We start from the raw sequence: 26,813 nt of genomic DNA, 5'->3' as shown, positions 1-26,813 counted from the left end.
GTAAAACGCCGGTATAAATTTTGGTTTGAAGCACAAAGGAAGGAAAAAAAAATTCAAGACAGCGGTCTAAATCACCAGCAACACTTGCAAAGCCAGTGCATGAAAACCAGAATTTTAAAAATTGCTGTCTTTGTAAGTAGCTGCATACGCTGGAACTTCAGACAGCAGAAGTAGGAGTGAGATGTAATATCAGAAATGTAGCAAATAATGTGGAATATACCCCAGGAGCCAATTAGAGCAAGTCAGAAGATACAGTCAGATCCAATTCAACTCCCTCCATTCTTATATTTTATATTACATTACAGATTACTCAAATATTGAAGCTAAATACAAAGTGTGTAGATATGTGAAATTGTGGGAGTTTTTTTGTTACCTGGATCTTCTGCTAGTTTACTTATTCTCTCAAGCACTGCAAGGCAGTCTTTTTCATCATCGCTGACTGCCCGCAGCGTATCCAGCAAACCTCGTGCTACCATTTGTCTGTTAGAAAAAGAGAAGAATTAAAACTAAATGCTTCAACATTTCATCTCACTGCTGTAAAGAACTTACTTCAACCACTGTATATTTTTCTCTTCCTCTCCCCGGGGAAAAATTAAGTTTTCGTTAGCCGAAAATCACAGTCACAGAAAAGTATACATTAGATAAGTGATACAAAATTGCATCAAACTCTGATTTGAGATATGGTGGCACTTCTCTTTCGGGGAGAAAAGGGGAGAAAAATTACATCAATATGAGGTTCACCCCAGTTCTCACACATATACTTTCTGGTGACTTTTTAAGATAGCAGCATTGGCAGAAGTCTAGGAATAATACCCTTCTCAGCTATCAGCACCACATTAATGCATTTTTATATTGAACACAAGCAACACAGCCAAAGGGCACCAGAGTGTGAAAATAGGCCCTTTTATATTGCACTGGAGCAACAACCAAACTGAGCAGTTGGTTTAAAATCTGTGGTTTGCAACTTCATTTTCAGGTCACTGAATCTTCTTCAGAAGATACTACACTGCTTGCCTATATGGGAAGCTGAACATTCAGCTGGCTGGCACCCAGAAAAAAAATGGTACCCCTCCTCTCTCTGGTAATAGCATCTGTATTGGCTGGCAGAGGCATCGGTGAAAACTACTGCTTTGTGTGGATCATCGTTCCTCAGAAGGCAATAGCACATCTTCAATTACTTTACAGCACTGCTACCAAAACAGCTGACGTCAGTGGCTCCACTGTAAAGGGGACATAACACACATTTCATTCTTTTCCACAATAATCTTTTTGTAAAATCTTTACTTCCCCTTTAAGTTAGGTCTCCATTTCTCAGGTTCCCCCAATAGCTCAGTAGCTACTTGGCGCGGGATTAAGCTAGGAAAGACCAAAGTTTGATTCCTGCACTGTACCGAGTTGGTTGCTCTCATCCAGAGTGGTGGCAATGGTTGACCAGCCTGCCAACACTCACCATATTTGCTAACGCAGGAAGAATGGTCACTTGGATGAAGTACTGGATGGCTACCAACAAAAGTCACCACCTTTGGAAGGAGAAAACATTAAGGTGGGGGAATAATGTCCGAGATTAGCACCATTCCCTGAGAGAGGGGGCAAACAAATAACCTGCAAACAGACTTCTTCCAATATCACTTAAGGGTATTATTTTCTATTGCTGCTGTAGCAAGTAGTCTGATTTGGTAGCTACCAACAGCACTGCTAAGATCTGGAACTGAAAAGCTAAATTAAACATAGTAACTTTCAAAAAGGGAATTGGATAAATATTTGAAAGGGAGAAATTTGCAGGGCTACTGGGAAAGAGCAGGGGAGTGGGACAAATTGGATAGCTCTCTCAAAGAGCTGGCAGACACTATGGCTGAAGGGCCTCCTTCTATGCTGTATGATTCTAAATGTCCTACTGCACTGCACATTAATATCATAACTTACAATTATACTTGTCGTCAATATTTATGTTCTCGTTTTAGCAAATGAAAGCAACCGTACCCATCTCATCTGCACAGCAGCAAATCAGCATTTAGTGGTTTAGTGCACTAAAATATAATCAAAAATTGCAAAGTGCTTTATTAAAATGGAAAATTTAATACAGCTGCCTCGAAAACTGGAGTAAAATGAATATTTCACTGCCAACTTAACTAACGATGCATAGAATCCTGGTTTCATTAAAGAATGTCAACATGTAACGTGCTGTTAGGCGAAGTACGTACAGCATAAGTTACTTCCTCATAGGTAAGTCGCAGCATTGGAACGCCAACATGCTGTGCCATTGAGTGGTAGGAAAGGGCTCACAGCCTCCCACCTTTATAACGAGTACTTATCTCATCTGTACCAATGCAGGGAAATCTAGAGCAACATTTGGGTTCCATTCCACAGAGGTTTAAAAAAATATATCCAGGAAGATAGCCCCCAGTGCTCTCACACACCACCTTGCTGTAGTAATATAGTGGCATCAGCAGAAGCCTAGAAGCAGATCTGCATCATGTCCTCGTAGCCAGAGAACGTATGTGACACAAACACACCCGGGGAGGGACGGTGGGATTGGAATTGAAAAAACAATAAAATTAAAAGACGGTTTGTGGCTTAGTGAATGACTGCTCAACTGTAAACACTGGAAAACTACATTTTCTTCTTGTCTTTTTTTCTCCAATGCCAATTTTTCTCCTTCAGGTATTGAGTCCTTGCTGGGGTATGATTCAACATACATCAGTTACTCTCAGGCACCTCTCCCAAGTGACCATTAGAGAGTACAGAGTACTGGGCATTACAGCAGAGTCCAATACTGCCCATACAACAGCGACCAAGAAGCCAACTGTAACACCACAGTTCTGGCTGAGATCTGTTAACTCGACAGAGACAAAAGATTTGAACTTGGGACTTACCCGACATGTGGCTTAGCTACTCACTGGGGCCCAGGAGACAAAGTAGCAAACGGCTACTGAAGTCAGGCATGATATGCTCACCCAAAACCAGAGTTACAGTTCCTCAAATATATGCAGGAAAACATACCTGATATTGTTTGACTAAGGAGAGCTATAGATCAGTAACGTTGTCACTTCCTCCCTCCCCCCACCCCCCGACCCCCATTTCCCTGGCTCTGTACTTGCTTAAAAACTGTTAAATCTTTACTTCTTTCAGTTCTGATGAAAGGTTATCGACCTGAAACGTTAACTCAGTTTCTTTGTTTTTATTTATCATTGCCATTTGTTACTTCCCAACAGCAATTCGAGCCCCCAAATACCTATCTTTATCAGCAACATTAGTATAGGATTTCCATTTAATAAAAACTCTAATTGTTTCATCATGACTCACTGGGGGAAGTTACTTACAAGAACAAGCAAAGTTGTAAAATTTGTCACAGAAAATTTAAGCACAATACATTGCTGATTCAGCTAACTACACAAGACATTACTTTAGATCTGCTGAATCCATTACAGTGCTAATAGATGCCAGAACCGATTCGAAAACCTAAAAATAGTCAGTGGCAACAAGCAAGATAATATCTTTTGATTTTTCAAACAAAAAGCTGAAAAAAGCAGAGCTGCAGAGAACCTGTTCCAGAAATTAATTGGTGTGTCAGCCACAGCTGAGCAGGTAGCACTCTCGCCACTGAATCAGAAGGTTGTGGATTCAAGTTCCACTCGAGACTTGAGCACAAAATCTAGGCCGACACTCCAGTGCAGTACTGAGGGAGTGCTGCATCGGCGGAGGTGCTATCTTTTCGACGAATTGTTAAATCAAAGCCTAGCCTGCCCTCTCAAGTGAGCATAAAAGATCCCATGGCACTATTTCGAAGAGGAGCAGGGGAGTTCTCCTCGGAGTCCTGGCCAATATTTATACCTCAACCAACATCATTAAACAGATTATCTGGTCATTACCACATTGCTGTTTGTGCGACCTTGCTGCACGAAAGTCGGCTGCCACGTTTCCTACATTATAACAGTGACTACATTTCAAAAGTACTTAATTGACTGTAAAGAGCTTTGGGACGTCCAGAGGTCGTGAAAGGTAAAATATAATGCAAGTCTTCTATTCAATGTGTCTCATTGAATTATAACAATGTTTGAGATTATTAATTGGAGTTATAGTATTGGGCTTGTAGACATCAGATCTTGGTGGCTGAACGCAATGAATGCCAGGATCATCATCTTGAGATGTCTATTCTATATTTCCCCTGCATTTGACGACTTTTGGGCATATTATTTCTTTTCCATGTTATTAGTAATAAAATATTTTTCTGCAAAGATAGCAACCCAAAGGAAAACAGTACAGACAATGTCTTTCAGAAGTTGTGGGTTCCTAGGAGTGTCAATATTAACACAGTGCATGGTTGTGTGAAGTAATAGCAAGTGGTCCCCAGTCACAAATTCCTAAACTACTGCCCCAAAATACAATTCACTTGAAATGAGAGCAAGTCAAATGAGAGCAAGTCAATCTCAAAATGATTCACAAAGCCGACAGTTATGCACAAGAGACAAAGACCACTTGCATTCCCTATCCCCCATCCCACTATTTTCACCACTGACCCACGGAAAAAACTTACCCCGTCACTTCAACAACTGCACTCTTCAATCCCTCATCTTTGACCCGCTACTCTCCAAGACATCTCCAGAGTTGTGGACTCGCCTCTCACCTCTATTCTTTGATCCCTTTGTTCCCAGCAAAACAATCACTGCCTCACACCTGTCATTCCCCCTGGTACAGCCCCATCTTCACTCCCCCAAATCGGAGGATGTGTAAACATGAGCACACCTGGTGCATGACTGGCCTAGCCGGCAAACACCATATCTGGTTTGACTATGTCAAACATTACCATACTTCACCTTCCTCAGCCAAAACCAACAACTACTCCAAGATCATCACTTTTTTTTGGACAGTTGCATATTTATTGGTCACAAAAAAAAACAATTTAATGGTAAGATTTCTGGTAATGTGCATGGGTAGCAGGTCCACCAAGATCCTGTCATACTGTGTGAGGGTGTCCTTGACCACCTCCTTGGATGCTTCATCTACATATTTCTGGTAGTATGCCACAAATCTTGAAGTGCAAGGATAACCCAGATAACTTTTTTCTGTGACCGACTGCCTCCTTGGACCCCTCCCCCATTACCAAGATTGAGACCATGCATGCAACTGTCTCTCTTTCCCCAGGCAACATCCCACGCCCCTCAAAACTGCCATTATCATCCCAGGTCTCAAAAAAAACCCACCTTGATCCTTTTCATCCTCTTCAACTACCTTCTAATATCAACATCCCATTCATCGATCATTGAATGTGTCACTGCCTCCCAGTTCTGTACCCATCTCTCCCATAATTCATTATTGGAATTCCTCTCCTTCCCCAAGACTGGCCTTCACCGTTTTTTGTCATCATGCTCCACTTTCTCCCCTTCATCATCTCGCTCTGTGGGACTGCCCTTGCATGTTTCATTACTACTTATCTGAACATAGTTGTAAACAATTTTACAACACCAAGTTATAGTCCAGCAATTTTATTTTAAATTCACAAGCTTTCGGAGACTTCCTCCTTCCTCAGGCAAATGTTTCAGGATCTCCTTGAAGCCTACGCATTTATACAGCTGGACATGTATGCTCAAGCTGTCAGGAAATGCGTCAACGCTCTCAAGACCAACCGCAACATCGTCATCAAACCAGCGGACAAAGGAGGAGCCATAGTCATACAGAACAGACTATTGCAAAGAAGCATACCGACAACTGGACAACCAGGAACACTACACACGGTTACCCGCAGATCCGACCAAAGAACACACCCACCAGCTCAACAAACTGATCAAGACCTTCGATCCAGACCTTCAAAGCATCCTACGCATTCTCATCCCATGTAATCCCCGCGTGGGAGACTTCTACTGCCTCCCAAAGATACACAAAGCCAACACACCCGGACGTCCCATCGTATCAGGCAACGGAACCCTGTGTGAGAACCTCTCTGGATACATCGAGGGCATCCTGAAACCCATCGTACAGGGAACCCCCAGCTTCTGTCGCGACACTACAGACTTCCTACAAAAACTCAGTACCCACGGACCAGTTGAACCAGGAACACTTCTCACCACGATGGACGTCTCGGCACTATACACCAGTATCCCCCACGATGACGGCATCGCTGCGACAGCATCAATACTCAACACCAACAACAGCCAATCTCCGGAAGCCATCCTACAACTCATCCGCTTCATCCTGGATCACAATGTCTTCACCTTCGATAACCAGTTCTTTACCCAAACACACGGAACAGCCATGGGGACCAAATTCGCACCCCAATACGCCAACATTTTCATGCACAAGTTCGAGCAGGACTTCTTCACTGCACAAGACCTCCAACCAACACTATACACCAGATACATCGACGACATTTTCTTTCTATGGACCCACGGCAAGGAATCACTAAAGAGACTACACGATAACATCAACAAGTTCCATCCCACCATCAAGCTCACCATGGACTACTCCTCAGAATCAGTTTCTTTCTTGGACACACGAATCTCCATCAAAGACGGGCACCTCAGCACCTCACTCTACCGCAAGCCCACGGACAACCTCACGATGCTCCACTTTTCCAGCTTCCACCCTAACCACGTCAAAGAGGCCATCCCCTATGGACAGGCCCTGCGAATACACAGGGTCTGCTCAGACGAGGAGGAACGCGATGGACACCTACAGACGCTGAAAGACGCCCTAGTAAGAACGGGATATGACGCTCGACTCATCGATCGACAGTTCCGACGGGCCACAGCAAAAAATCGCATAGACCTCCTCAGGAGACTAAAACGGGACGCAACCAACAGAGTACCCTTTGTCGTCCAGTACTTCCCCAGAGCGGAGAAACTACGCCATGTTCTCCGCAGCCTTCAACATGTCATCAATGAGGACAAACACCTCGCTATGGCCATCCCCACACCTCCACTACTCGCCTTTAAACAGCCACCCAACCTCAAACAGACCATCGTTCGCAGCAAATTACCTAGCTTTCAAGAGAACAGCGTCCACGACGCCACACAACCCTGCCACGGTAACCTCTGCAAGACATGCCAGATCATCGACACAGATACCACCATCACACGAGAGGACACCACCCACCAGGTGCACGGTTCATACTCCTGTGACTCGGCCAACGTTGTCTACCTCATACGTTGCAGGAAAGGATGCCCCAGAGCATGGTACATTGGCGAGACCATGCAGACGCTGCGACAACGGATGAACGGACACCGCGCAACAATCGCCAAACAGGAGGGTTCCCTCCCAGTCGGGGAACACTTCAGCAGTCATGGACATTCATCCACCGACCTTCGGGTAAGCGTACTCCAAGGCGGCCTTCGAGACACACGACAACGCAAAATCGTCGAGCAGAAATTGATAGCCAAGTTCCGCACCCATGAGGACGGCCTCAACCGGGATCTTGGGTTCATGTCACGCTACACGTTACCCCACCAGCGAACAAATGTTATCTGTTTTTAATATAATGGGTCATTTGCTGGCTCTCTCTGCCTTCCGGATGTTTCTGCCTCTCTCTGTGTTTTTTTTTCTCTGTTTTTTTTCCCTGTTTGTTTTTTTGTTGAATGTGTATTCGGGGGTTCTGCAGATGACACCTCTCTGTCTGAACACGGTGATTGCCTTGGCAACGGGCAGTTGCAGGGGCAGTCTGTAAACACCATGTATTGTTCTATATGTATAAATGCGTAGGCTTCAAGGAGATCCTGAAACATTTGCCTGAGGAAGGAGGAAGTCTCCGAAAGCTTGTGAATTTAAAATAAAATTGCTGGACTATAACTTGGTGTTGTAAAATTGTTTACAATTGTCAACCCCAGTCCATCACCGGCATCTCCACATCATATCTGAACATAGCCAGAGCAACTCCAGCAACAGCTTTGTTTCCCTCCCCCACACTACTACCTCTGGAGCCTCTCCTTCTATCCGTGACCCTTGGTGACACTGTATTGTGGTTGAGTTGCAACTTTCTCCAGTTCAACCAAACCCACATGTTCAGCGCTTGCCACAAATTTTATGGCCTTGCCACTGATTTCATCCCCCTCACCGGACCATAGTCTCAGGCTGAACCAGGCTGTTCGCAACCTTTGCCTTCAGTTGGACCCCGAGTCCAGTTACATTCTGCTTATTTCCACAACATTGCCCAATCCTGCCCCTACATTGCTTATACATCTCCTCATCTCCAGACTTTACTACTCCAATGTTCTTGTTGCTGGCTTTCCAGTTTCCATCCTGTCCAAAACTCTGCTGCCCATAGCCTGCCCCCGCTAAGTCCTACTTGCCCATCATCCTGTCCTCACTGACCTACATGAGCACTCCATCTCCAACTACTTAAATTTAAAATCCTCATCGTTAAATCATGCCATGGCCTGTTACGTTTTGGGATTTATGACTGTGCTGCCACAAGGGGATCTTGATGTAATAAATGTTAAAAAATCCTATTAGGCTATCACTCGTGCGACATTTATCATCAAAAGACAGCACCGCCAATAATGTTACACTTACCGTCAGCCTAGATTATATGCTCAAGTTCTGTTGTGTTTGGCTTCTGCAGCTATGCTCTCTTTATATCTTTCTTTATTCCTCTACTTTCTAATCTTCAAAAAAAAAAATCCTGTAGAGAATTTGCTATCCTTACTTATTTCACTTTGTACTATCTCGTTAATCATTTTAGCATTACATTTGTTTAGTCTGCACTTATTAGTCCTTGGTATGCATTTATCAGTCAACAGAAACCAAGGGACTCCCAACATCCAGAATATGAAAAGCTGACCCTCATTAAAACGTTAGTGACCAACACTCCTCTTTCAGCTTTGTGAATTGACAGACGTTTTAATTCCTTGAGAATATAAACTTATCAAGCACTCACGTAATAAATTAGAAACCAGCACCAAACTATTTTTCTCTACACTACTCATTCTTCACACGGCCACAGATTATGGTTGAAGGCCATTAACTGGAATGCCCTTACAGAAACTAGCAAAACCCTTTACTAATGCAGTCCTTCACAAAACCCAAAACTCACCTTCAGCATCCAAAGATTTTTGTACCACTTAAATTGCTCATAACCCTATTTCCTTATTTGTACTTAAAATAAAAACCTATTTTAAGAAATGTAACAGATTTCTGCAATTAACCAAATCCATTAATACATCACAAAATAACCTCTCAACCACTTCATACTCATTTCTGTAAATTCTTTAGTTTAAAATACACTTCATATCACTGTATCTTTCCCTTAATCTCACTCATCACTTCTACACTACACCCATATGCACCACTGCCAATTTGGACAATTGCTGACTCAACTTACTATGAACAAAACAGTCATGGCCATTTCTTTCCTCACAAGCACAGAATTTATTTAATAGAAAAATGACGTAGCCACATTTGGCTTGATCATGCACTTGCTGCTTCTGTAGCATTTAGATTACAGCACTGCTACTTTGATCAGATGGTGCATTGTAATTCAGTGGCATGGAGGATCACCTCAAAGTGTATTCTTCCACCAACTGGCTGCTGGCAGACGTGCTGGGCACCACATAGCACTTGTATTTTTGGCGTGGACAGAATAAGCGCTTACCCCATTGCAGATCTGTCTGGATCTTCCGTATACTGCAGAAAGTTTACAGGCAGAAAATTAAAAATTGCAGTGGAACATTTGTTTTGGTCTCAGAAATTTGCTTCTTAATGTAAATGCTGTAGATTCTAGACCCGCAGGAACTGACACACCAGAATTGTTTCTGTACAACAAACTCCATGTCAGACAGGCCCGAAGGACTGGTGCCACATGGTCCTATCCAGCTTTTGCACTGGATTCTGTCATAGTAAAGCACTGTGACGTAGACACAAAAAAGTCACACCGACACAAGACTTAGTTACTTGTTTTAATATCAAAAAAGCGTATTTGAAAATTGCAAATCTCATTTCAGAAATGCTCAGGAAGTTACTTTTTAAAAAAAAAAATAAAGTTGCATATTCGTGCAGCAATAGCGCCGGTATTACATGCCACAATGCAGTGGAACATGGGTTTGTACTCTTGATTCGCCACATTTTTTCCTCAGGGTCAGCTGGGTGCCTTACATAGGGAGAAGCCTATTACCATGCTTAAGAGTTTCTTAACCAACCTGAAAGATCATGCAATTAGAGTTTCTATTTTCCTGATGTGAAAAGCACACACTTCCCCACAGAGACACATCCCATTTACCCAAACTCAGAAGTTACATGCAGGTTGGAAAGAGCCAAGGCTTACATCTCTTCCCCACCAATACCCAGCCCCCCCACCCATGTTGGAGTATGCCATCGCCCACCACAGAGAGCTTTAGGTTACTTGACCAAGGAAGGCAACATACTAGAGCCTGAGCCAGCCTTCACTCAATGTCCACACATACACACTTCTCAGCAGGGGTCAGTGGATCAGGAGTTGCCAATTGCTCTTCCCTAATCTCAAGACAACAAGGCCAATTGCAGTGCCCCACCACTCCGTAAGCCAAAATCAGCTAATGCAACACAGACCAGAAATTAAGCCTGAACCCGCATGGTTTACATGACTCAGTTCCACCCCACAGTTACCTACACGATAAACATTGTAACATGGAACAGCAAACTTTAGTTACGTTACCAGTTTAGCAATAAAGATATCATAAATTACATTCATATGGTACTAGACTAGGTCTAATATACAGACTACTTGTGAAAATACTATATTTCAAAGTTTTAAATGCAAATAAGTGCTTCATAATTAGACTTTATCTTAATCATGCACTGATCACATCACACTATTATGCATTGTGACTGTACTTCCTCTAAACAAAAACGGGATTAAATCTAATATTGTTCATTTTGTTTTTAAGTTGATTCTATATTCCATCTAATGTACATCAGAAATGCTGGTATGAAATATGCTTACTATTGAAACAGAAACTTTAGAAGTTTAAAATAGAAGAGATAAATATTTACTTCACAGGGATTATCTGCATAAGTGTATTTCTCCACATCATACCTGTTAAACGTGTTCTCACTAGCAATGTACTTATCCAGTCGGCCCAACGGTGTTAGCATCTCGTCTTGAGAGACAAAATCCAAGGCTGAAGGTATAATAAGGACATCAGACTCTGAGCTGTAGTCATCCACACCAACTGGCAGAGACATCAGAAATGTTATTTGTAATTGCAACCTGCTTGAACTATAAATCTGAACGACTCCTTATTACACACAGTGCTGACATAACAGGAAAATCGATGTACTATATTATAAAGTCACAAATCTCCTGCCTGTTCAGAACAGACACAGGAACTAAAGGCACTATAGGGTGTAAAATGAAGTTTGCTTCCATCACAAGGTTGCCTTGATAAACATGGTAATTGAGCTGGCTGAAACATAGCTTTTGATGTACTGGTGATTTAATTAAGCCAACTGCATAATGATTTTCATGCAACTTTCTTGCAAACATTCCACTGCAAAAGCATAGCTCACACAGCGAAGTGGCGCCACATTGCTATTGTGTTTGATTTACTAATCTCAAAGTGACTTTAGGTGGAAAGAAACAACAAAAGGACTTTACTTGAACACAGTAGTCACTTCCATCAAGTTTCCCTGACAGAAACACGTAAAAGGTTTTTTGGTTGTTTTGTAAGCATCGGAATTCGACAGGTGATTTAAAGGGAGTGCGCTTTCTCAGTCAGCTCCGTGGACTCCTCTACATCTGCTTGGTTAAAAGGAGAATATTGTAGGCTCACCAAAGGTTCAGCAAGTTTATCCAGTGACCTACTGAACCATTTAGAAGGAAAGTACAAGATTCAATCCCCAGTCTGGGAAGAGTTAGCTCACAGCTGGCCTCGCAGTAGGGATGCTAAATGGACTTCAGTGCCCTGGTTTAAGGAGAGGAAACACAAGCATGGTTCCTGCTCCTAAATACTATCCACTAGATGGAAGTGCATAGATGCCGGACAAGAGCAGGATAGGGCAAGACTCACTCACAGTTAAATAGTTTACCAGCATTCATCATAAAGGTTAAATGAATAATGAGTCTTCAAAAAGGACTCCCGACGCTGGGAGTCAAGGGGCCTGAAATTCCGGTCTGGGCCAAAATACAAGTAGAGTGGATCTCTGGTCAAGGGACCGGAAAACGGGTGGACGCTGGTTCTGCCAGGAATCTGCCCCGTTTTCACCCTTACAAGAAATTCTAGTTGGGTAGGGGCCATGAGCAAATCGCCCAACCCACTCCCCCAAAATAAAGAGGCATGTCTGGGGAGTAGCCAGGCTACCTCAAGAATTCCGTCCATTATACCCGGAGAGCTGACGTGAGTTCCAATGAGGCACAAGAAAAGCCTCTAATAGTCTCTCAAAGATAATTGATTCCCAGAGGGTATCGATTATCGGTGTTACTCAAGGAACTGGCACCTTTAGAAGCTGAAGAATTTTTAAAATCCTTTTTGTCTTCGGTCCAGAAAGGGACTTAGGTCACTTCAGGTAGAGCAGTCCATGGCTGCTCCAGCTTTAAAAAGCGCATGTGACTGAAGCACCCTTACACATGCCGGCAATGCTAATAATTCTGCCTCACAATTTGAGACAGGATCTGCATCTTTGGGGATGGCAGACTTACAGCCCACTCTGCCACCACAGCAAGACGATCAGAAATTTGGCCCCAAGAGTTTTGGGAGTGGAAGAAAATTGGTGGGAAAAAGTGTTGGAGGGTGGAGTACACAGAATCTAAATACACCAAGCAATTGAGCACAATACAACATTCCATGACAAACCTCACAAATTTCTACACTTACCACAAGCAGCTGTCCGACTACAACAATGACATAAAAAATACCACTGGCAGCATAAATACCAGTTTCTAGGCAGATTAGAGCAATAAGTCAGTCAATCACAAATGTCCCATGAATAAAGTACATTTGCAAAATATCTAAAAACACTATAGGATGTATAGTTCTAATTATTCCATACCCGCAATTACATGTACCCTTGAGCCGTGGAACTGCTCTGTTGACACAGTTTGCACATGCATGTGCGACCAACTCCACAGAGCAATGAGCGCTTGGGACCAACCTCAATGTCGATCTGGAGGGACCATAATCAGTACCAGCTGGATACATAACAGAATTCAACTGGTGCTCCCTTCCCTTAGCTCAGGCACTTAGTAAATGCCCATGACCAGTGAGAGAACAGCATAGGAGGAGGCATGGAAGCAGACTTCCAATCTGACCTCTCAGCCATGGAACATGTGGAACCTTCAAGGACAGAAGAAGAAAAATCATGAAGGGCACCCAAGGCTACAATCTTAAAAACACTTTGAAATGAACAGAAAGCAAAACCCACAAAAGGGAAAAAATTTGCAGCGCTACGGGGAAAGGGCGGGGGAGTGGGACAAACTGGATTGCTCTTGCAGAGAGCCAGCATGGGCTCAATGGGCCGAATGGCTTCCTTCTGTGCTATAACCATTCTATGACAAGTGCAACCCTACTTCTATTTTCACATTTTTGACATTGTACCGAAATTTACAGCATTGAAATTGTATGAGTGTGAATTTACACACACAAGGGGGGTAACTTTAAAAAGGTGGGAGTTGAAAATAGTTGTTTTTTTTGGTCGCAACCGCAAAATTTTTGGACTTTGCATCCCCAGTGGGAAGCCTGTACTTTTACACGCCGATGTTAAACCTGGAAATAAAGCCGGGTTGCGGTTGTGACCCAAAAGACAATATTTTCAACTCCCACCCACCCCAACCCACCTGTTCTTGGGGTTTAAAATCATCCCCAAGAGTTCTATAGTTTTACCTTGAAGATGTGAAACCATACTACAAACAACAAATGAAATTGTTCAAATTATCTTAGACAGTCTAAATGGCAAGTCACAAAGGCATTACACAATTAACAATGGAACTAACATTTAAGGGTTAATTTTGTAATTTTATGCTCCTGGAGGTGAACTTCACCTAATAGGAGCATACATTGGAAATGTGGGAAATACTGCCATTTAAATTTCCCAAAGAACTTCAATGGGTTGGACAACCTACCTTGCACAAAATCATGTCAACTCTATCCCTGATTATGGATTCTAGCAATTTTTACACTACTGACTTGAAATTCACTGGCCTTGATTTGTCCTTTACTCCTTTTTTGGAATAATAGTGTAGCGTTTACAATCTCCCAATCCCCCAGTATTATCCAGCGAGGTTGGGATGATGTAACAACTTGCATTTATTTTGCACTTTTAATGCAAGAAAATGTCCCAAGGCGCTTCACAGGAACATAATCAGACAAAAATTGACACCGAGCTAAAGATGCTCAATTTTCTCACCTATTTCTTTCAATACCCTCAGTTGAGACATAAGAAATAGGAGCAGGAGCTGGCCACACTCTAGGCCTAGAGATTTGTCTAGCATCAATCCCATTAATTTACCCATTACAATTTTTCTGCTTATACGAACATATGTAGGCATCTTCCCTTCTCTAATCTTCCCAAAACTCTGGCATTCTAGCCTCCTTTTCTACTGTGAAGACCGAAGTAAAATATTTGTTTAGCATTTCCATCATATCCTTATATGTCTACTGCTCTCACACCTAAAGTGCTTATAAAAGGCCGATTTCTCATGTACCATTCTTTCTTGATTTACTAGCTCAATAATGAATTCAACCACATTACAGTCACTAACCCCAAGATGCTTGCTTATTACCAGATCAGTGTTTCTGATTCTTCACTCAGCTAAATTAAACATCACTCGTGCTTTTCTTGGCTTGGAGACATGCTGCTTTAGAAAACTATCTTGAATGCATTCAATAAGCCTTGAACAAGTAGCCAAAAAGACGAACAATCCCAGCTTCTCTAGTCTCCACAAAACTGAAGTCCCTTATCTCTGGTATCATTCTGGTAAATATCCTCTGCACCCTCTCCAAGGCATTGACATCCTTCCAAAAGCATACTGCCCACAATTGTATAATACTCCAACTGAGGCCTAACCAGTAATTTATAAAGGTTTAGCATAACTTTTGTACTCTTATGCATCATTTTATAAAGCTAAGGAAACTGTGTATTTTAAACAGCTTTATCAACTTGTCCTGTCACCTTCAAAGACTTGTGTGTGAACCCCCAGGTCTCTGTCCCTGCACCCCCTTTAAAATTGCACCATGGGAGTCTATATTACCTCTCTTTCATTCCCATGAGGGAGAAAGGTAGGGCAACCAAAGCTAGAGCTCCCTGGTTGACAAAAGAAAGAGTAAGATGAAGCAGAGAAACAGGGCATGTGACAGATGTCAGGTTGACAATACAAGTGAGAACCAGGCTGAATATAGAAAGTTCAGAGGGGAAATGAAAAAGGAAATAAGAGAGGCAAAGAGAGAGTATGAGAATAGACTGGCAACTAACATTAAAGGGAATCCAAAAGTCTTCCATAGGCATAAAAATAGTAAACGGGTAATAAGCCGAGGAGTGAGGCCGACTGGGGACAAAAAAGGAGACCTACGCATGGAAGCAGAAGGCATGGCTGAGGTACTAAATAAGTATTTTGCATCTGTCTTTACCAAAGAAGATGATGATGCCAAAGTCACAGTAAGAGGAGGTAGTTGAGATACTGGATGGGCTAAAAATTGATAGAGGCACTAGAAAAACTGGCTGTACTTAAAGTAGAGAAGTCACCAGGTCTGGATGGGATGCATCCTCGGTTGCTGAGGGAAGCAAGGGTGGAAATTGAGGAGGTACTGGCCATAATCTTCCAAACATCCTTAGATAGGGGGGTGGTGCCAGAGGACTGGAGAACAGCAAATGTTGCACCCTTGTTCAGTAAAGGGTGTAAGGATAAACCCTGCAACTACAGGCTAGTCAGTTTAACCTCGGTGGTGGGGAAACTTTTAGAAACGATAATCCGGGACAGAATTGTCAGTTGGACAAGTGTGGATTAATTAAGGAAAGCTAGCACAGATTTATTAAAGACAAATCGTGTTTAAATAACCCGATTGAGTTTTTTGATGAGGGCAATGCGGTTGATGTGGTGTATATGGATTTTCAAAAGGCGTTTGATAAAGTGCTACCTAATAGACTTGTCAGCAAAGTTGAAACCCAAGAAATAAAAGGAGCAGTGGCAGCATGGACACGAAATTGGCTAAGTGACAGGAAACAGAGTAGCGATGAACGGTTGTATATAGTGGTGTTCCCTAGGGATCAGTACCAGGACCATGGCTTTTTAAAAAAATATTTATTAATGACTTGGACTTGGGTGTACAGGGCACAATTTCAAAATTTGCAGATGACCAAACTTGGAAGTGTAGTGAACAGTGAGGAGGGAGTGATAGATTTCAAGAGGACATAGACAGGCTAGTGGAATGGGCGGACAAGTGGCAGATGAAATTTAACACAGAAGTGCAAAGTGATACATTTTGATAGGAAGAATGAGGAGAGGCAATATAAACTAAAGGGTACAATTCTTAAGGGGGTGCAGGAACAGAGAGACCTGGAGGTATATGTGCACAAATCGCTGAAGGTGGCAGGGCAGGTTGAGAAAGCGGTTAAAAAAGCATACGGGATCCTGGGCTTTATAAACAGAGGCATAGAATACCAAAGTAAGGAAGTTATAATGAACCTTCACAAAACAATGGTTTGGCCACAACTGGTGTAGTGTCCAATTCTGGCCACCGCACTTTAGGAAGGATGTGAAGGCCTTAGAGAGGGTGCAGAAAAGATTTACTAGAATGGTTCCAGGGATGAGGGATTTCAGTTAACATAGAAACATAGAAAATAGGAGCAAGAGTAGGCCATTCGGCCCTTCGGACCTGCTCCGCCATTCAAAATGATCATGGCTGATCGTCCAACTCAGTACCCTGTTCCCGCTTTTTCCCCATATCCCTTGATCCCTTTAGCATTAAGAAATATATCATCTCCTTCTTGAATACATGAAATGACTTGGCCTCCACTACCTAATGTGGTAGAGAATTCTACAGGTTCACCACCCTGAGTAAAGAAATTTCTCCTCATCTCGGTTCTAAATGGCATACCCCATATCCTGAGACTATGACCCCTGATTTTGGATTCCCCAGCCATCGAGAACATCCTCCCTGCATCTAGTCCTGTTAGAATTTTATATGTTTCGATCAGATCACCTCATTCTTCCAAACTCTAGTGAACATAGGCCGAGTCAACCCAATCTCTCCTCATACGTTAGTCCTGCCATCCCAGGAATCAGTGTGGTAAACCTTTGTTGCACTCCCTCCATGGCAAGGACATCCTTCCTCAGATATGGAGACCAAAACTGCACACAATACTCCAGATGTGGTCTCACCAAAGCCCTGTACAACTGCAGTAAGACATCCCTGCTCCTGTACTCAAATCCTCTTGCAATGGAGGCCAACATACCATTCACCGTCCTAACTGCTTGCTGCACCTGAATGCTCGCTTTCAGCGACTGGTGTACAAGGACACCCAGGTCGCATTGCACCTCCCCATTTCCCAATCTATCACCAGATAATAATCTGCCTTTCTGTTTTTACAACCAAAGTGGATAACCTCACATTTATCCACATTATACTGCATCTGCCATGTTCTTGCCCACTCACCCAACTTGTCTAAATCACATTGGAGCCTCTTTGCATCCTCCTCACAGCTCACATTCCACCCCAGCTTTGTGTCGTCTGCAAACTTGGAAATGTTACATTCTGTTCCCTCATCCAAATCATTGATATATATTGTGAATAGCTGGGGCCCAAGCACCGATCCCTGCGGCACCCCACTAGTCACTGCCTGTCACCCGGAAAAAGACCCATTTATTCCTACTCTCCGTTTCCTGTCTGTCAACCAATTCTCAATCCATGCCAGTATATTCCCCCCAATCCCATGTGCTTTAATTTTGCACACTAACCTCTTGTGTGGGACCTTATCAAAAACCTTCTGAAAATCCAAATACACCACATCCACTGGTTCGCCCCTATCTATTCTACTAGTTACCTCCTCAAAAAACTCCAGTAGATTTGTTAAGCATGATTTCCCTTTCATAAACCCATGCTGATTTTGTCCCGTCCCGTTAATGCCTTCCAAGTGTTCTGTTATCACATCCTTTATAATAGACTCTAGCATTTTCCCCACTACAGATGCTAGGCTAACTGGTCTGTAATTCCCTGTTTTTTCTCTCCCTCCTTTTTTAAATAGTGGGGTTACATTTGCCACCCTCCAATCTGTAGGAACTGTTCCAGAGTCTGTAGAATTTTGGAAGATGACCACCAATGCATCCACTATTTCCAGGGCCACTTCCTTTAGTACTCTGGGATGTAGATTATCAGGCCCGAGGGATTGGTCAGCCTTTAGCCCCATTAATTTCCCTATCACTATTTTTTTACTAATACTGATTTCCTTCAGTACCTCCCTCTCACTAGACACTTGGTTCCCTAACATTTCCGGGAGGTTATTTGTGTCCTCCTTTGTGAAGACAGAACCAAAGTATGTGTTTAATTGTTCTTACACTTCTTAGTTCCCCATTATAATTTCCCCCATTTCTGACTGTAAGGGACCTACATTTGTCTTCACAAGTCTTTTTCTCGACATATTTATAGAAGCTTTTACAGTCAGTTTTTATCTTCCTTGCTAGTTTACCAATACTCTATTTTTCCCCTCTTAATCAATCTCTTTGTTCTCTTTTGCTGAATTCCAAACTGCTCCCAATCCTCAGGCTTGCTGCTTTTTCTGGCAATTTTATGTGTCTCCTCTTTGAATCTAATACTATCCCTAATTTCTTTTGTAAGCCACAGTTGAGCCACCTTTCCTGTTTTATTTTTGTGCCAGACAGGAATGAATAATTGTTGTAATTCCTGCACAGGTTCTTTAAATATTAGCCATTGCCTATCCACCGTCATCCCTTTTAGTAAAGTTCCCCAATCGATCCTCGCCAACTCGCACCTCATACTTTCGTAATTTCCTTTATTTAGATTCAGGACCCTAGTTTCGGATTCAACTACTACACTCTCCATCTTAATGAGGAATTCTATCATGTTATGGTCGCTCTTCCCTAAAGGACCCCGCAAAACAAGATTGTTAATTAATCCTTTCTCATTGCACAATACCCAATCTAGGATCGCCTGTTCTCTAGTTGGTTCTTCAACGTATTGGTCTAGAAATCCATCACGTACACACTCCAGGAATTCCCCCCCCACAGTATTATTGTTAATTTGGTTTGACCAATCTATAAGTAAATTAAAGTCACCCATAATTATGGTTGTACCCTTCTTGCATGCATCTCTAATTTCCTGCTTAATGCCCTCCCCTACATCTCCACTACTGCTTGGGGGCCTACAGACAACCCCCACCAATGTTTTCTGCCCCTTGGTGTTTCTTAGCTCCACCCATACAGATTCCACATCGTGATTTTCCGAGCCAATATCCTTCCTCCTTTACTAGCAACGCTACCCCACCTCCTTTCCCTTTTTGGCTGTCCTTCCTAAATATTGAATACCCCTGGATGTTCAGTTCCCATCCTTGGTCATCCTGCAGCCATGTCTCCGTAATCGCAACTATATCATACCTGTTAATATCTATCTGCGCTGTTAATTCATCTACCTTGTTGCGAATGTTCTGCGCATTAAGACACAATGCCTTTAGACTTGTCTTTAAGATTGCAAGTCATTTTAGTATTATTTTGCACTATGGCCCTATTTGTTTTTCGCCCTTGTTTTCTCTGCCTTACACTACTGCTTCTTCCCTTTTTGTCTTTTGTTTCTATCCTTGTTTCCCCCTCCTCAGGTTCCCATCCCCTGCCATTCTAGTTTAAACCTTCCCCAACAGCTCTAGTAAACACCCCCACGAGGACATTGGTCCTGGTCCTGCTCAGGTGTAACCCGTTAGTTACTTGAATTGACTGGAGAAGCTGGGGTTGTTCTCCTTACAGCAAAGAAGGTTGAGAGGAGATTTGATAGAGGTGTTCAAAATCATAAGGGGTTTAGACAAAGTAGATAGAGAGAAGTTGTTCCCATCGGCTGAAGGGTCAGGAATCAGAGGACACAGATTTAAGGTAATTGGCAAAAGAACCAAAGGCGACATGATCTGGAATGCACTCCCTGAAAGGGTGGTGGAGGCAGATTCAATCATGGCTTTCAAAAGGGAATTGGATAAGTACTTGAAGGGCTATGGGGAAAGGGCGGAAGAGTGGGACTGCTCTTGAAGAGACCTGGCACAGGCTCGACGGGCTGAATGGCCTCCTTCTGTGCTGTTATGATTCTATGATTCTTCATTCTTCCTACCAAAATTAATCACTGCACACTTCTCTGCATTAAGTTTCATTTGCCATGTGTGTGCCCATTTCACCAGTCTGTTTATGTCCTCCTCAAGTCTGCTACTATCCTCCTCACTGTTTACTACATTTCCAAGTTTTGTGTTATCTGCAAACATTAAAGTTATGCCCCCTATACCCAAGTCCGGGTCATTAATATATATCAAAAAGAGCAGTGGTCCTAATACCAACCCCTAAGAGTCACCCTGTATACGTCCCTCCAGTATGAAAAACAACCGTTCACCACTACTCTCTGCTTTCTGTCTCTTCACCAATTTTGTATCCATGCTGCCACTGTCCCTTTAATCACATGGGTTTCATTTTTGCAAACAAGTATATTATGTGGCACTTTATCAAACACCTTTTGAAAATTCATAGGCACTATCTTCTTCTCTACGTTATTTCATCAAAGAACTCAATCAAGTTTGCCTTCAACAAATCTGTGTTGGCTACTATTTATTAACCGATATTTTTCCTCGTGAAAATTATTGTCCCGGATTTGGTCTCAAAGTTTCCCCACCAATGACATCAGGCTGACTGGCGTGTAATTGCTGGGTTTATCTCTCTTCCAATTTTTGAACATGGGTGTAATATTAACCACCCTCCAGTCCGCTGGCATCACTCCCATATCCAAGGAGGATTGTAAGTGTGGTTAAAGCCTCAATTAATTCCACCCGTACATCCCTCAGCAACCTGGGACGCATCCCATCCGGACCGGGTGACTTTTCTACTTCGGGCACTGAAACTTTTAAGTACCTCCTCTTTATCTATTTTTATCCTACACAACTTTTCTAACCCCTCCTCCTTTACTGTGACAATGGAGCACCCTCTTCTTTTGTGAAGACAGATGCAAAGTACTCATTTAGTATCTCAGCCATAATCTCTTCCTCCACAAGATGATTTCCGTTTTGGTCCCTAAATCGAACCTACCATTCCTTCAAATATCCTTTTACTCTTCATATGTTTGTTAAATGACTTAAATATTCCCTTCTTTGTTACCGCTAATCTTTTCTCAAACTCTTTGCCCTTATTTCCTTTTTCAATTCTCCTCTGCACTGTCTGTATTTTCTTATTATTCGTTCATGGGATGTGGGCGTCGCTGGCAAGGCCAGCATTTATTGCCCATCCCTAATCGCCCTTGAGAAGGTGGTGGTGATCTGCCTTCTTGAACTGCTGCAGTGTTTGATTCTCTACTGTATTATGAAATTTATCATAAGCCTCCATGTTCTGTTTCATTTTAATCTCAATGAAGAGGAAAATACTTCTTCCATAGCTTCTGTTCCAAGTTACCTTTGCTTTAAAGTCCTACTGAGATTCACGTAAAAAAATTAATTTCAATCTTTTTTGTTATATTGCAAACTTCTATTTCCAGTCCCTGTCATCTGAGGATTTACAGGTCTCCCCCATTCTACTTTTTCAGCTTTACCGTTACCTCTTCTGGCAGCTTCTTTTCTCCCCCCCATTAGTTTTCACTGTTCACTTACATCTCCACTCGCATCAGACTGGGCCTCTGCACTAGAATGGACGTTAATATAGATGAATAGGATTGAGGAATCCAAGTGAGCAGAGAAAAGCAGACTATAGAAATCCACGCATTGGGTGCTACAATTATTTCAATTATCTTCTTTCATTACTTGAAACCAGTCCCTATCATGACCCATCCATCAGCAGGATTGTACTGCAAATAAAAATATAGGAAGCCTAGATAATCCAAAGTATTAACCATCAATCCCTTTTGAAATTTCTAGCAAAATCCAGAAGACTTAAAAAAAAATTAGCTATCATGCAGATGTGCTTTAACGAGCAGATTGCCGGAGTCCAAGATTAAGGTAACCACAGCAATCTAGCTGCAGCAGCCAAGGATATGTTCCAACAACTAGTGTCCTTTGGTCATTCGTTAAGTTATGAGTCATATGCTTGTATTGCATCAGCTTAGTTCACTTAATGTGGAATTAATGAAATTGTCCCATTTACTATAGGAGTTACTAACTAAATCAGCCCAAAATATTGCAAATTACTTTGCTAGGGCCACGTGTGGATTGGAAAGGCAATTTCCAATTATACTACAGGTGATTTGAAAACACGATGGAACGCTGAGGATTATTTCTTCTCCTCACACCAAAGAAGTAAATGGTTGAAACAAAAGTAATCAGCCTACACTGCTGACATCAGTTATTATTTAGATTTCTCAACTTGAACAGATACAAATAGCTCCCAAAGCAAGGGTGTTTGAATTACTAACAGGAAACCCAAGTATTGGTGCTTGTGATGAAAGACTTCCATATGCTAAAATGCAAGTTGTTCCTGTCACTCAGATTTTCTGATAAACACCCTATTTATTGCTTTGCAGTCAGCAATAAACAAGATGGCAATCATATAGATGGAGAAAGTGTACAACAGAGAAATGATGTTAGTCCACACATCTGACAACGTAAAACATTTGCTGTCAGAGATAGCCATACATGCAGCGAAGCACTTTTGCTCTTGCTGACCTGTACATTACCCTCCCTAGCAAATCTGCCAAAAGCTGCAAATGGTGACTTTCAAACAAGTGCTCATGCGAAAGCTTGCTTTTATGTAGATCTGATGATGTAGAAACTACTCTGGAGCATACAGGAGTCAATTTCTACAGCACCAGGAGCTGTGGGTAAGATTACAGAACCACTTCCTGAAGTAATTCTGCAAGACATATGAGCCATTGAAATGGGGCCGATTTCCTCCTTTCTCTCATCTACCATTTACTATAAGAGTTACTAACTAAATCAACCAAAAAAGTGTTTCAAATTACTTTGCTAGGACCATATGTGGTTTGAAAAGGCAATTTCCAATTATACTACAGGTGATTTGAAAACACTATGGAATGCTCACTTCCCTAACAATTGTACTGTTGAATCCCAAGTTATTGCTGCTTCCACTAAAGTCAATAATCTTTAAAGTGTATGTTATTTATTATTTTTGCAAATATTTTAAGTTAAAATGGATACAAAACCAAATTTTTCTTAGAAATTCTGCTATCTGTCCACTTCTTGTTCACCCAAATTCCTCAAACAAGGACCGACAGGTAAGCTGCTTTAGGCTTCTGCCAATACCACTTGAATGCGCGGTGTGCAAAACATGACCAAGTTAACTATGACCTCTAGTTTTCCATCCCTCCAGGGAAGCACCTCAATTTACACTCACTGCCTCCCTCAAGCAGCCGAGACGGGACCAGGAAATCACCATGTATGGAAACCAGATGCAAACTTGTACTCAACTGCTCCATGGGATAGCACAGTACTGCACTTCTGCAAGATCTACATTTTAAAAATTCAGGCAGTTATTAAAAGGGTGCTTACAACATGATCTTGATATAACTAACTGTTGAGCCTAGGGGTTACAACACAAATAATAATGGTATTGGGAATTCGATACAAAACAACTTCATACCATCATCTCAAACCGCCATCTACCTACCATCTTTCAAGTAACTACCAGTACGGTATAAGGCGAACTAGAGGAACCTTGGTCTTTCTTTGTCCAGCAAATATATCTTTTCCAATTATAAGCTGCTCCCTGTTATTGTGTACGCATGCAGGCAAAGCTGGTGTACATAATGCATCAGCCACTACAGATGCAGAGATCATGGCACCAATGTAATTAAATACAAAATGTATACTTGGGAAAAAAACTAGTGTCAAGAACAAGTGCACATAAAATTTAAGATCCACAAGTATATATACATATCTTACTAATTTAGACATTATGCCTAATGAACAAATAGTCCAAAAGGACAATCAAAACTGGATGCCAACCACTTAAAAATGTCAATCAGAAAGGAATACAGAAGTGGCTAATGTATGCAATTAATGTGCCTTATGATTTCAGATTTCATGTCCAACTGTACCATTTCTCATTCAATTTAAACATGAAAATAGTCAGTTAATTTTTTAATATTCCACCAATGTGTTTCCACTCAAAATAATTTTTGCAGTTTCAAGAGGGGCACAAACATCAATGTCCTACCTGTCTAATGAAGAGCTAAACGTTTCATTAACTGGCATTTAAAACAACACCAAGATTTTTTTCAACTCTGCTGTCACAACAGTCAAAAAAAAGCATTTTTAAAGGTCTACACTCAGCATTTAAAAATAAGCTGATTTAACAGAATACATCAAAGACAACTAAAAAAAAAATTGGTGGTGCTCTCACAATTGCTTTTTTCTCTGCAACCTGTTAAAAACCCAATCATGCAGACCAGGACAGTCCCAGGTCTTGATTGTGTTAACAACTGTCAGATCAGATAGCAGTAGAGTTGCTACAATTGGTCTCTCCTGGGTTAGAGAAGGAAAAGCAATTCTGACAGGATTCACACTCATGACTGATATCAAAACCCCCTATTGGAAACTGCTAACATATGGACATCAGATGAGGAGAGGATCAGACTCAGCTGTGATGCAGTTGAACAGACTGCTGCCACTCACCATCCAAGTCACACATGAAAAATGGCCACTTGGACTAGGTACTGGAGGGCACCATAGGCACAAAATCATAACCCAGCATGGAGCAAGCACCTTCAAAAAAAAGGAAAAGAAAGAAAAATAATCAACTGGCCTGCATTCGTTTGGCAGTTACTCTGACGCTTTCATTACACATCACATCACTCAACTCCAACGTACTGCGGTGCAAAGCCTGTGAAACGATAACACTCGCCAGATATTTTCAACCGGGGCTTTGTCAGACAAACTGACAGCACGCAATTTCATTGAACGAGAGGATCCTCACCATTTCGGAGCACATAGTGCCGCTAATATCCCCGTTCCCCCTCAATAAAACGTTTCCCACTACTTTTAAGACTACAATAACACTTCCAAAAAACACCAACCTCTCCTTATTTTTCATTTTAAAAAAAAAATCTTCTCCCAATTCCTCATCTTCATTTCCGCTCCAACCTCAAGACTAACCCCGACACCCCTCCCTTTCTTCTGTCAACTACATGCCCTCAAAAAACAATAAAATCAAACACTGGAAACATTTTAAAAAGGCAAACATGTCCCCTCCCCTCCCTTCCCTCCCCTCCCTCTCTATCTCTCTCAGGCCGAGAGAATGAACCCATTAATACGGGCACCCGATCGATTGACTCACTCCTGGGGCTTCTCCCGGTTTCGGGGAGAATTTCCGCTCCGGCCGGGACCCCACCCGGGGCTCCGCCACAAACTCCCAAAGGAAACCCCGACAGGAGAAAAGGGAGAGGGAGAGAGAGAGAGAGAGAAATGCCCGAATAAAGAGAGAGAGAGAGGGAGAGGGAGAGGGACAGCACTCGCCCGGGCCCCGACCCCGAGACCCCGGCCTCACTCACATCCGTCCAGATCCTCCTGCAGCTCCTCCTGCACCAGCGACAAATCTGCAACAAAATGGGTGGGGGGAGGGAGGGAGGGAGGGGGGAATGGAAAAAAAATTAAAAACAAACCTGAAACAATTCAAAAATTAAAAAAAAAACAAACTCTGGAAAATGTCAGGGTTTTGACTAAACGAACTTTTTCTTCAAAAAAAAACTTTAAACTTTTTTTTTAAAAAAATAGATATTTACATATAAAGTTCTTGAAATAAAAACTAAAGCGAATGCGAGAAAAGTGAGAGTTTGCGCAAATAATTTCTTATAGTGAAATAAATAAATAATTAGGAGCCAGCTCTCCCATACCCGCCATCTTGCCCCCTGGTCCTACATTTAAAGCACTCCCCAAACCCTCGCTCCTGAACGCGATCGCATGTGTCTCCGCCGGGACTGACCGGGCAGCACACATTGCAAGAAAGAAAAGACCTCCTATATTTGGATATGAATTAGTGAAAAGAGATAAATCATTATCCCAATTAAACACATATAAATGTATATTATAAAAGTTAAATCACATCCAATGAGCTCATATTTTTACACAAGATTAAGCAAATCTGGCTGCAAAATTAATGAGACTTTATTTTTTTTAAATTCATTCATGGGATGTGGGCGTCGCTGGCCAGTCCGGCATTTATTGCCCATCCCGAATTGTCCTTGAGAAGGTGGTGGTGAGCCGCCTTCTTGAACCGCTGCAGTCCATGGCAGAAGGTTCTCCCATAGTGCTGTTAGGAAGGGAGTTCCAGGATTTGACCTAACGACGATGAAGGAATGGCGATATATTTCCAAGTCGGGATGGTGTGTGACTTGGAGGGGAACGTGCAGGTGGTGGTGTTCCCATGTACCTGCTGCCCTTGTCCTTCTAGGTGGTAGAGGTCGCAGGTTTGGGAGGAGCTGTCGAAGAAGGCTTGGCGAGTTGCTGCAGTGCATCCTGTGGATGGTACACACTGCAGCCACAGTGCGCCGGTGGTGAAGGGAGTGAATGTTTAGGGTGGTGGATGGGGTGCCAATCAAGTGGGCTGCTTTGTTCTGGATGGTGTCGAGCTTCTTGAGTGTTGTTGGAGCTGCACTCATCCAGGCAAGTGGAGAGTATTCCATCACACTCCTGACTTGTGCCTTGTAGATGGTGGAAAAGCTTTGGGGAGTCAGGAGGTGAGTCACTCACCACAGAATACCCAGCCTCTGACCTGCTCTTGT

At 42.4% G+C, this 26,813-nt stretch overlaps 1 protein-coding gene across 5 annotated transcripts in view; it reads right to left on the bottom strand.

Moving 5' to 3' along the window:
- Window positions 1-25,970, bottom strand: part of ppp4r1 (protein phosphatase 4, regulatory subunit 1) — a 92,032-nt gene extending 66,062 nt beyond the window's left edge. For 2 of the 5 annotated variants that reach the window (XR_010960140.1, XM_067978332.1), the window contains exons 1-5: window positions 25,926-25,964; window positions 25,584-25,628; window positions 11,000-11,135; window positions 9,487-9,612; window positions 374-480 (exon numbers count right to left, since the gene is read on the bottom strand). Coding sequence is in view for 4 of the 5 variants with exons in the window: in XM_067978332.1 (XP_067834433.1) it covers window positions 374-480; window positions 9,487-9,612; window positions 11,000-11,135; window positions 25,584-25,628; window positions 25,926-25,932 (421 nt within the window). In the remaining variant the exon portion in view is untranslated. Of the gene's footprint in view, window positions 1-373; window positions 481-9,486; window positions 9,613-10,999; window positions 11,136-25,583; window positions 25,629-25,925 lie in introns of all 5 variants that reach the window. The other 3 variants (XM_067978340.1, XM_067978349.1, XM_067978357.1) reach the window with 3 other exon arrangements.
- Between the last annotated feature and the right edge of the window lie 843 nt (window positions 25,971-26,813).

The sequence above is a fragment of the Heptranchias perlo genome, chromosome 3 (genome assembly GCF_035084215.1).
Source record: "Heptranchias perlo isolate sHepPer1 chromosome 3, sHepPer1.hap1, whole genome shotgun sequence".
Taxonomy (NCBI): Eukaryota; Metazoa; Chordata; class Chondrichthyes; order Hexanchiformes; family Hexanchidae; genus Heptranchias; species Heptranchias perlo.
Note: the sequence above shows the minus strand (reverse complement) of the source record. Positions and strands in the feature narration are given on the sequence as shown.